General features: G+C 38.5%; 1 protein-coding gene across 1 annotated transcript; it reads right to left on the bottom strand.

Moving 5' to 3' along the window:
* Positions 1 to 2,714: 2,714 nt before the first annotated feature.
* Positions 2,715 to 4,564, bottom strand: LOC121778118 (gibberellin 20 oxidase 1-D-like). Its single transcript, XM_042175416.1, has 2 exons — positions 4,009 to 4,564; positions 2,715 to 3,540 (listed from the first exon to the last, which is right to left on the bottom strand). The coding sequence occupies exons 1-2, from the start codon at positions 4,548 to 4,550 to the stop codon at positions 2,943 to 2,945; spliced, it is 1,140 nt and encodes a 379-aa protein (XP_042031350.1). The 5' UTR covers positions 4,551 to 4,564; the 3' UTR covers positions 2,715 to 2,942.
* Between the last annotated feature and the right edge of the window lie 8,187 nt (positions 4,565 to 12,751).

The following is a 12,751-nucleotide window of genomic DNA, read 5'->3' on the forward strand; positions in this document are numbered from 1 at the left end:
GCATCACACGAAAAAACATCATTTTGTACACGAATGAGTCAACTGAAAAAAAACCCTAAAAAATTCGTGATTTAATATTTTATTTATAAACCTTATGATACCGACCAGATTTAATTTCACGATTTAAAGGATTATTATTCTAATTTAAAATTATTATATTTTATGTGTATATATTATGGTTAAAGGAGAAGAGACAGTAAAATTACTGTGTATGTGTGTGTGATTGAAGCCTCCACCACAAAAACTATGGCATTTGGAGAGGAGAAAAGAAGTTAAAATCTTAAATTATTGATGGAGATAGATTTTGTTATATATTTATATGTACTAGTCTGTTTGGTAGTGACATTTCTTTTCCCCTTGGGAATATATTTATGTAAAAATAAATTGGCCATAAATGTTAGTATCCCCTTCTTTTGTGAATTTCCCAAGTTGATATATATTTAAAATTGGGCCAATCAATGATAAAAACAAAATTTGTTTGTCCTATTTTGTGGAAAATAAAAACAAGAATTGATATGTTAAATTATACATAGAGCCAGGTCACACCATTTATGTGACAGGACCTAGTGCAAAATTAAGAAGAAAATCTACAGCTACTGAATACTCATGGCTTTGCTGTGACCAATTCCATAACAACATGAGATCCTAGATTCTACTTTCATATAATGCCAAATTGATTAAGATTTTATTCACTAAGCAACGTGACAGATCGTTCTTCTCTAGGATCCTCACAAACCCACCATTTGGGATGATGGATATAATAAAAGAGATTTTTAAATGTATATCATATTTTTAATGCGATAAATTGTCGGAAAAACCATGAGATATAGTCAAAATTCTGGTTCATCCCATGACTTTAAAAAAATATGTACTTTTGATTTATCCGCAATTATCCCACAAGGAAAAAACCGGTCGTCCACATGTAGTATATTGTTGTTGATATTTTTCAAAGAAACGACGACGTTGTTTAACTCACTGGCACAGACGTTGACGTATGATTTCACGGCTATCATACTAGACTAGATACTCCTATACTACAATTTGACAAAACAATTAGATGAGCTCACATATTTTTATTATATTGTAGGGTCTTCTTCCCTCAGCGTCAAAAATAATTGTGGAAGGTTTTCAGTTGTGGCACAATTCTGTATTACAAATTAGGGTGCAGGTGCAGACTCGACTAGCTAGGCCCTGGTGCCTTCCAAGGTGCATGGAGGGTCGCCAAACTAGGCCATGAGCCTTATTAGATAATGTGGAGATAAGTTAATTTTGAAGAGTTGTGTATCGTAATAAATTGATGTAGGATTCATATAGGACAGGTGGAATCCCTGACATAATCCAAAGGAGTGTCGTGTAGTAGCATACAATAAAATTGAGCAAGAATCCAAAATAACAAACAAGTTTCACACACAGCAGCAGCAGCAGATGCACAACCATTGGCCTCTCACTAACAAACAAACCTTTTCCACGTGAAGTTGGGCCTTTAGTTTTGATGTCTCTTTACGTGCTGTGCTCACTTTCTTTTTTCATTCATTTTTTCAAAATTTTAAAAATTATTATTCATATTTACTACTTCGTTTTCTATGTTTGTAAATGTGATGCATTCATGCATTAAAGAGAATGTATAAATTGACGGCAAAAAGAGCGACAAATTAACAACAAATGTAGAAAAGATATCAGGATCCATTGATCATTCATTTGTTCCAATGACAAAACGAGAATTCAGCCTATTATATACTAGTTTATAAAATAAAATAAAATACTTAGAAATTTACACAAATACATGCTTTTTATAGTGATAATGTGAGATTGCATGCATTGCACTTATAGAGATGTAATAGTAATAAATAGTGACAGGACTGATGGGGTTTAAATTTAGGTGGGGACATGCACTCTCTCCCACATTTGCATAAAAATTAAAAAAAGAGAGAGAAAACATTATCTTTGTTGTTATTATATTTATGTAATCTGGTTGGAAGTGCATACAAAGACACAGACGAAGACAACGTCCCAAATATTTTCATTCTACATGGTCAAATAGTTCCAAAACTCCAGATATATAAAATAAGAATATATGGTGTCAATAACAACCCCATTCCACTACACTCCATTGCATTCAATTCAAGCCTTTTTCCCAATCCTATAACATATATATTCTCCAATATTAATTACTAATAAGTGTGACATCATTTTCTTTATTTGTTATACATATAGGAGTATGTTCTAACTTCTATGTCGATGTTGAACATTTGCGGACTTTAGAAACTTCATTATTTGTTATTGAAATTCATTCATATAGGAGTATATATGTTCTAAGTCGACGTTGGACAGTTGCGGGTTTTCAAAACTTCATTATTTGTTATTGAAAATATGAAATATGTGTTATAGACCAAATTTCATGATTTTCCATGCAATTAATCCATAAATTTACCATATTAGGACAATGAGACTTATGAGTTATGATTGAAATCCTCTGAAATTACCTTGAACTATAATATCATTAATTCTAACATTGATTTGATATAATACCACCGCGAATCATCACATAATCTTAACTCAGTGGTGTAGAATCAATATTTGGTTAACTAAAAGTTCGAATCAATTTGATTCAAATCATGGTTTCAGTTTCAATGATTGATAGACGATTTAATTTAAATAGAATACAAACATATTAATTAACTTGTAATTTAGAGTATATATATACACAATTGTTAAAAAAAAAGTTCAAATATTATATAAATGTGTACTGTGATGTACCTTTTGTTTGATGGAGCTACATTGGACACCATTACAACGAGTCGACGTAAATCAATATAGGGTGACATAAGAAATTACAAAATTGCCCCTCTAAACTTATCCCCATTATTCACATTCCCCAAATCTCTATTTCAAATCAGTTAATTTAAGAAAAACAAAATACTAGTACTACTATTGTTTGGATTTCAAACATGATGAGTGACACGTCGATCATTGATCCACGTGGAGAATGACGTCATGGTATTCATGTCGGCTCTGTAGTGTTTCTGTGTGAACTCGAGCAAGTCCGCCCAGTCGAAATCCGGATACGCCCTAGGAAAGGCGGCGTCTACGAGCTGCGGCGGCGGGCGTACGACCCTGTTTTTGTCGGGGCAGAGGAAGAAGGCGAGCGACTTTCTAGAGGTGGTGCTGTTGACGACCGCACGGTGCAGACAGCTGTTGTAGCGGCCGTTGGATAGGGCCATGAAGGTGTCCCCAATGTTGACCACGAAGGCGTCAACATTGGGGGCGATGGAGCGCCACTGCCCGTCCACGTGGACCTGCAGCCCGCCCACGGAGTCCTGGTGCAGGATGGTGAGTGAGGTCGGGTCGCAGTGCGGCCCCGTGCCTAGTGTCTCGTAGGGGCGCTGGCACGGAGGGTAATAGTTCAGTCTCATTATTGATTCGTTCGCTTCGAAGAATTCTTTGAAGTGACACCTCTCCACTCCTAGGCTCATCCCCAATAATTCCATTATCCCTAGGGAGAGACGACTCATTGAGCTGCAGTATTCTTGGTACACTTTCCTGTAACCATGAACCAAATCGACTTCATTTTTGACCACCAAAATATTAGTTATCGAGCTCTATTAGTCTATAAACTTTTTTTTGTTTTTTCAATTGACACGAAAAACTGGACCCAACACCTTTTTTTCATTGTTATAGGACTTTTGGTCTAGAAACCTCACATCTGAATTAGTTGAAATTGGAATCCGTAACTAACTTATATAGGAAACTAGAGTCTATATAAATCCCATACTAATTGTGTTATTCGACCAATGTAGGAAACTGAAGTTCGTATCGATAAACCCCACAACTTAATTGATTTATAAATCACGCAGAAGTTAGTTATTTTACACCAACTAATACAGAATACTAGAGTCTGTAATAGTTGGCCGCCCTTTAATGTAAGACCAACGTCCTCATTGGTCAGGGCATGACACTACAGACAACCGGTGTCCTAGAAAAGAAAAAGGAGGTATATATAATGCATACCCCAAGTGTGTGAAATCTTGGCCAAGAGTGTTGGTGAAGTAGTCCTCGACAATGTGGTGTTCGCCGCTCTTGGCGGAGTACTCGAAGGAGAGCGTCTCCTTCCACGGCAGCTTCGCCGAGAACCTCCCCGTGAAGCTGCTGGCGTAACCGCAGTGCTCGCCGAGCTTGCGGGCGGCGCGCTGCTTGTCGGGCAGCGGCTGGAGGAAGAAGTCGTCCATCTTGCGGTGGGCGGCGGCAACGAGGGCCTCGTCGACGCCGTGGTTGACGACGAGGAAGAAGCCGTGCTTGCGGCAGGCCTCGCCGACGAGGTCGGAGGCGCGGCGGGCGGCGGCGGGGTCGCCGGAGAGGAATCCGCGGAGGTCGATGAGAGGGACGTCGAGCTCCGGCGGGTCGGCGGAGGGCTTCTCGTCGTCCGGCCAGATGAACTGCGGCGGGATGGCGGTCTGGTGCTGGAGCTGCTTGGCGTCGAAGATGAGCGGCGCCTTTTTGGCGGCGGATTGAGGCATGGAGGGCTCGCTTGCAATCATGCAGTTGATCGTCATTACTTGAGTGATTGAATGGGGAAAATGGTGAGCAAAAGTTGGAATCTTTATAGGTCTCCCCAACACAGAGCAGCAGCTAAAATTGGGGTATTTGCAGAGGAGGGCCTGGGCCTGCCTTATTTGCAATACAGTACATAAGGTCTTATTCTTTTGCGAATGTAGACAGATAAGCGCTTCCCGATGGAATTTTGGCGTTTCTATTGTTTGGCTTTTCCTATGGTGGGAAGGAGTAAAAATCAATAATTACTGTTTTCAGTTTTAGAAATTGACAATTTTTGCAAATTTTAACAGCCATTTAAATTCTAAAGTTTGCTCAAATTCTGATCTATTCTATAAATTTGGAAGTTAGATATTAAATCAATTGGCTTCAGTTAAAATTGGGTAGAAAAGTTTAATAGCCATTTAAATTCTAAAGTTTGGTCTAGTTCTGATCCATTTCAAAAAAATTGGAAGTTAGATATTAAATCAATAGACTGTAGTTAAAATTGACAATTTTTGCAAATTTTTAAAAAGTTTAATAGTCATTTAAATTCTAAAGTTTGCTCAAATTCTGATCCATTCTATAAAATTGGTAGTTAAATATTAAATCAATTGGCTTCGGTAAAAATTGGCAATTTTTGCAAATTTTTAAAAAGTTTATCAGCCATTTAACTGATAAAGTTTGATCAAATTCTTATCCATTCAAAAGAATTGAAGTTAGATATTAAATCAATTGACTTCAGTTAAAATTGGCAAATTTTGCAAAAGAGTTTAATAGCCATTTAAGTCTGGTCAAATTCTTTCCATTCCAAAAAATTTGAAGTTAGATATTAAATCAATTTACTTCAGTTAAAATTGGCAATTTTTACGAATTTTAAAAAGATTAATATCCATTTAAATTCTAAAGTTTGGTCAAATTCTAAAGTTTGGTCAAATTCTTATTCATTCCAAAAAAATTGAAGTTAGATATTAAATCAATTGGCTTCAGTTAAAATTGGAAAATTTTGCAAATTTTTAAAAAGTTTAATAGTTATTTAAATTCTAAAGTCTGGTCAAATTCATATCCATTCCAAAAAAAATTGGAAGTTAGATATTAAATCATTTGCCTTCGGTTAACATTGGCAAATTTGTCAAATTTTTAAAAAGCTTAATAGCCATTTAAATTCTAAAGTTTGGTCAAATTCTTATCTATTCCAAAAAATTTGAAGTTAGATATTAAATCATGAAGTTTCATTTTTCTCAATTGTCTCATCCATGCATTTAATTAATATAAGTGGAGTATTATTTCTCTGATATTTCTTTATTTTTTCATTTCACTTCTTAAAATATTGTCGTTTTTTTAACGTCTTAAAAGACATCGATTTATGCATGTATGATGCAATTGAAAAAAAAATGAAACTTCGTAATTTAATATTCCAATTTCAAAGTTCATAGAACATACCAGAATTTGACCAACTTCATGATTTAAATGACTATTATTCTTTAAAAATGACTGATAATGTGATAACGTTGCCATTTTTCGTAATTATTATATGGTGAGAATTTGACATTTTTCTTAATTGTCTTAGAATTTCTTACTATTATCATTTACTTAACTCACTTAACACAATTTTTCTTAAAATCACGTGTCGAAATGAAACGTCTCCACTATCACGAAACAGAAGGAGTAAGTTTTTTGTAGTGGTACATGTCTAAAAAATAAAGACTACTGATTAAGTGTATTTATATAATTTTTCGTCCATCATATCATCATAATTTTTTCAAATCCCAAATTATGAGATAATTGAGCCTAGTGATTCATTAATTGAGAAGTTGAGCACTACAGTGATTGTATTAAACTAGACCTGCCCAAGGTTTACCGAACCGGAGGTTAAAACCGAAATCGTAAGGTCATCCACAACGCTGTTCCTATACCGTTCCTTAAACTACTATTTGCGGGCCCCACTGTACTTTTTTACTCCATTCCTTAACTAAGGAACGGAACCTGCAACCCTCCGTTCCTTAACCGTTCCTTAAATTACTATTCATTCAATTTCATTTTTTATTTTTATTTCCAACTCAATTCAATTAAAAAAACACACTTTAATAAAAAACAAACACACTTTGTTAAAAAACACACAACATTAAAACAAAGTTACAACTTAAACTTAAAAAAAATAAAAAGCACACAATTAAAATCCTAAAAAATAAAATTACACAATTTTAATAATTTCATCCGCCAAAGTTTGCCCAAATGTGCTCAATTAGATCCTGTTGGAGTTGGGTGTGGGCGCTAGAGTCGCGTGTCCTTGCACGAATAGATAATCGTTCTTGTATAGACGGATGCGCTCCACTTCGAGGAGGACTACTTGCGGTTGAGCTTCCGGGGGATTCGGGGTCGAACCAATTTCCCGCCTCGAGTCCTTCGTCTTGGACAATCATGTTATGCAAGATTATGCACGTATACATGATGTCGACCATGTTCTCCATGAACCACGTACGAGCCGGGGCTTTGATGATAGGCCACTTCGGGTAGATGCCATCGGCGAGATAGTACCCCATTTTATAAAGTCGGTTGTTGGCGACGAAGTTGATGGCCAGCGCTTTACCATCCAAAACTTCGGTCAAGAGGTCGGACTGGTGGAGCACGTTTACGTCGTTGTTCGACCCGGGGACCCCGAAGTACGCGTGCCAGATCCAAAGGCGGTAGTCGGCAACGGCCTCGAGTATAACAGTTGGGTGGGTGCCTTTGTGGCCGCTCGTGTAGGACCTCTTCCACGCCACCGGGCAATTCTTCCATTGCCAGTGCATGCAATCGACGCTGCCGAGCATCCCGGGGAATCCGTGCACTGTTTCGTGAAGGTCGACCAGGAACTGATAATCGGGCGTGCTTGGCCTCCGGAGAAATTCGTCGGTGAAGGCTGCCCGGACGCCTTTGCAGAATTTGAGCAAACACATTCGCCCAGTGCTGTCTCTGATGTGGAGGTATTCGTCGAACATGTCGGCCGTTTGTCCAGTCGCAAGCTGGCGGATTGCTACAGTACATTTCTGCAGCGTCGTGTGGCTGGGACGGCCGACCGCGTCGAACCCTTCCTGGAAGAACTCTTCCCGGGCTGCCAAAGTATTCGCGATGTGGAGAAATAACGGTTTTCCAATGCGGAAACGGCGACGGAAGTACGTATCTCCCCAAACCGGGTTATCGCAGAAGTAGTCGCGTACTAACCTTGAGGCGGCTTCCTCCCGGTTACGATAGATGTACGTAGGGGAGCGTCGTTGCGGCAGCGCGGCTTCTTCCGCCTTTCGTCATCGATCTTCTTCAAGTGATTGTTCCAATATCTGACGCATTTGTTCAAAAGGATCCATTAATTTGATTAAATTTGGGAGAAGAAAAACAGAGTTGATTTGAGATGAAAATTGGGGTGGAAATAGAGAGGATTTGAGAGGAATAGATGTGTGTTTGTGAGTGAAATGAATATGAAATATGAGTATTTATAGAGTAAATAAATTATAAAAAAAAAATTACAAAACGGCTAAAAAAAACGGTAACAATACCGTTGCAAATTTTTTTTATTTTTTTTAATTAAATTTGAATTTTTTTTTAAAAAAATGAATTATTGCGTCACGTGACGAAACCCACTCACGGAGCAGCGAGTGGGCGTCACGCGTCGAATGGGAGGCCGCCACGTCGCCTCGGCGCGTGGCGGAACGTGTCGTGCCGCGGGCCGCGGCAGCGACACCCGGCACGGCATGGGCACGGTTTGGCGACGACACGGCGGCTGCAACGCGTGCCGCCGCGGAACTGTTCCTCCGGAACGGCCTAGGCACCGCAACGACACAGCGTTGCAGGTGCTCTAACCGCCGGTTACGGTTCCGAACCGAAACCGCGAGAAATATCCCAAACCGAAATCGTGAATTTTAGAACCGTAGTTCGGTTCAGGTTCCAAATTTTTTGAACCGAAACCGCGACTGAACCGCCGGTTCCGGACGGTTCCGGTTTTGGAAAATTTTGCCAACATTAATTACCATTAACATTTAGAAATTGTGGGGAGTGAAAAATCATTGAAAATCTGAAATTATATATCAATAGAGTTGACTTGTGTGTATGGAGGCTTTTGGTGATGAATCCTGTATATCCACATGATAGTGTTTGAGGTGGCCATGGTTTGTTCCCCAACAAATTGTTACAATAGCCAATTAAAATTTGACATATGTTCTTCATAACAAGACATGCCATATACAAGTGTTCTACCTGATATATATCAATCCTGTCGTGGATATAACAATTTAAGAAAATAGACGCCATACGTGTTCATAACACGACATACATATGATTTGCCAAATATGGTTGCATCTCTTCATTTACATTTCTACTATTGTCTATGTTTTTCCAACAATACTAGTAGTAAATTTTGGACTTTGCATTGAGATTAGGATGTTAATATATGTTGTCAAACTTTGGATTTTACTATATAGTTTTTAAATAAAAACTAACAATTGTACTAGAAAACACGTTGGACTAAAATATATTTACTTCTTTTAAGCCTCATAGTTAGCAATTTTTTTGCAACTCTCTCCTCTTATAAGATGGCGAATAACCACAAAAAAAAGGTGGCGAGTAACCATTTTACCATAATACTACTATCAAAGTATTTCCAAGTTGATGGTGACTTTCTTTATTTTATATATAGAAGTGCGACGATCATTCCAACCTATATGTGATGGGCCGTGTTAAGACTCTTGTTTCTTATCCCGCATCAACTTCCAATATATATCCCTTAATTTGTTTTTAAGTAAACAACACTTTAATTTCATCCCATCATGTTAAATCCTTTAACCTTAGATTCATGCATACATGCTTTCATCAATTCTCACAATTTTACCATAAAAAACATGCTTTGCCATTTTCTCGAAATGAGCAAAGTCCAAGTTCACACCACATGCCACAAACTAAACATAATAAAAAATTAAATAAAACCGTATAATAAAACCGAAGCTCTGTTAATTCAAATCCACTATAAAATACTCCATAAAAGTGACTATAATTTTAGCTAGTAAACTTTTCTATATATTTCACTCACTCAATCAACAAAAAAAACCGTAACAAGACAAATTAATACTCCTAAGTTGGGACTAATCAAGTATTAAACACGTATCTATCTGTTCAGTTAAGAAGGCCCTCTTGTATAATTTGATTAGACAATGTAAAACAATATGTATACATAAATAAATAGTATGGGAGTTTCAAGACAAAACATTATATCTTGAATGAGTTAAAAAAGATGTTAATTCAATCAAATCAATGTCTCACTTGTTTCCCACCTAACATGTTGTAATGTATATATCGATACTCATCGAAATAGAGCCCATTTCTAAATACGAAAATGAAAAAAAATAATAAAAGGAAGTATGAAGAAGAAATCATCGATCTTCCAATCTTCCATTAGTTTCTTGGCTTCCACAAACATGTGAAATCAATGTCTCACTTGTTTCCCATCTAACATGTTGTAATGTATATATCGATACTCATGGAAATAAAACCCATTTCTAAATATGAAAATGAAAAAAATAATAAAAGGAAGTATGAACAAGAAATCATCGATCTTCCAATCTTCCATGGCTTCCACAAACATGCTGACATTGTTAGTATGCCTTAAATATGTATAGATTATGTTTCATAATTAAGATAGGATTATGTTTTCGAATTAGGATAGGATCTCATGTGTGCCTATTTACATGGGAGTAGGGCACATAATTATGTGATCTAAGATTCAATCTGAAATCTGTAGCCATAATCCGAAAACACTCTGAATAAAATATGTTCTCCGTTTCCTGCCTGTGGACGTAGCCAACAACGTTGGTGAACCACGTAAATATGTGTCTTCTTTACGTTTTTGTTTGTCTCGATTACACAATTGCTCTATTCTGTCACAACAAAGTGGTATCAAAGCCAGGTTGGCGTCGGTTCTGGTCTGAGAGACCCATGTTCGAGTGGGGCCGACGGTCCTAACAAGTCTGAGTCGGGCCGTAATGTGTCTCGATGTGGTCTTGGCTTGAGGGGGAGGTTTGTTGAGTACAAACCTATCCCACATCGGAAATCTAAGGGAAGTTGGAAGGTGTATATAATTCCTGTCCAACTCCAATTAGTTTGAAGCCTTTTGGGAATGACCCAAAAACAAATCCGTGCGGGCTAGACCCAAAGCGGACAATATCAAACTAATATTGCCGACGCCAACAATCCTGATAAGTCCGCACATGGAGTATTTCACCACTTACCAGCAGATAGATGGAGGCAATATTACCATGGCCAACAGTGTTGTGTGCAAGGTGGTTGGCATAGGCTCTATCAGAATAAGGACGTATGACGGGGTGTTCTGCACCTTGAACGATGTCAGGCATGTTCCACAAATGACGAAATATCTGATATCTCTGAGTACCTTTGAAAGTAAGAGATTCAGCTTCAAAGGTGATGGTTGAGTAATGCATATTATGAAAGGTTCGAAGGTGGTTCTGATAGCCTTGAAACGAGGTACCTTGTATATTCTGAAATGTTCCATCGTGACAGGCTCTGCTGATACTGCATCATCCAAGATTCCAGCCGAGAGTATGACAAAGCTATGGCATATGAGGCTTGGTCACATGGGGGAACGAGGGATGCAAATTCTGTCAAAGCGTGATTTTCTCTCTGGCATAAAGTGAAGAATCTGGATTTCTGCGAACACTGTGTTTTTGGGAAGCTTCATCGCAACAAGTTTCCAAAGAAGGTTGTTCATCGGACAAAGGGAACGCTCGACTACATTCACATAGATTGTTGGGGTCCATCACGTGTTGAATCTATTGAAGGTCACAAGTATTTTGTGTCGATGATTGATGACTACTCGAGGATGACTTGGGTGTTAATGATGAAGCATAAAGGTGACGCTTTCAAGAAGTTTAAACAGTAGAAAACCTTGGTGGAAAATTAGACAGGGAAGAAGATCAAGCGACTGAGAACTGATAATGGTTTGAAATTATGTTCGTCTGAGTTTAATGAGTTCTGTAAGAATGAGGGGATTGTTCGCCACCACACTATTAGACATACATCGCAGCAGAATGGTGTGGCAGAACGCATGAATCAGACACTGCTGGAAAGAGCGCGATGTATTCTTTTCCAGGCTGGGTTGACTAGGATGTTTTGGGCAGAAGTAGTAAAAACGGCGTGTTACCTGATCAACCGTGGACCTCACACTGGCATTGACTGCAAGACACCTTATGAGGTATGGTTTGATACACCTGCAGATTACTCGTTGATGAGAGTTTTTGGAAGTACTGTTTACTATCATGTGAGTGAGAGTAAATTGGAACCAAGAGCTTAGAAGGGTGTATTTGTTGATTATGGAGAAGGAGTTAAGGAGTATAGAATTTGGTCACCTTCGGGGAATGAAGTTATTCACAATCGAAATGTTGTGTTTGATGAGAATTCTATGCTTAACTCAGTTGTGAAGTCTGTCGGTGCAGAGGATTCTGGTAGTGTTGATAAACAGGTGGAGCTGCAAGTCACTCACAATGAGAGTGAATCACAACTCCAAGGTGGAGAAGATCAACACACTACTGCTGAAACTACTGGTTCTGATATCCATCCAGAGGCTCGTCAAAGAAACTACTAGGAAGACAGGTGTGAAGCCTCCGTAGAAGTACGGGTAAGAAGAAATCTCGAAAGAAGAAGTCGAAATCAAAAAGGGGATCGAAAGGTTTCCAACCCGGCGACATCTGCAGATATTTTAAAGAACCAGGGCACTGGAAGTAGGATATTCAAAAAGAAAGAAGGGACCACAACAGATGAGGGTGTTAGATACAAAGCTCGGCTAGTTGCAAGAGGGTTCACGCAGAAGGAGGGGGATGACTACAATGAGATATTCTCACCAGTGGTCAGACACACTTCCATCAGAGTGTTACTTGCGACAGTTGCATATTATGATTTGGAACTTGAGCCACAAGATGTGAAGACGACTTTCCTACGCGGACTGCTCGAGGGGGATATCTACATGACTCAGCCAGAGAGATTTGTGGTTCCGGGCAAGGAGGATTATGTTTGCAAGCTGAAGAAGTCCTTATATGGACTAAAATAGTCCCCGAGGCAATGGTATAAGAGATTTGACAACTACATGATCTAGTCGGGATACGGCAGGAGTCCGTATGATTATTGTGTATATAACAACAAAGCTGATGATGGTTCCATGGTCTATATTGTTTTGGATGTGGATGAT

This window comes from Salvia splendens, chromosome 19 (assembly GCF_004379255.2).
Source record: "Salvia splendens isolate huo1 chromosome 19, SspV2, whole genome shotgun sequence".
Taxonomy (NCBI): domain Eukaryota; kingdom Viridiplantae; phylum Streptophyta; class Magnoliopsida; order Lamiales; family Lamiaceae; genus Salvia; species Salvia splendens.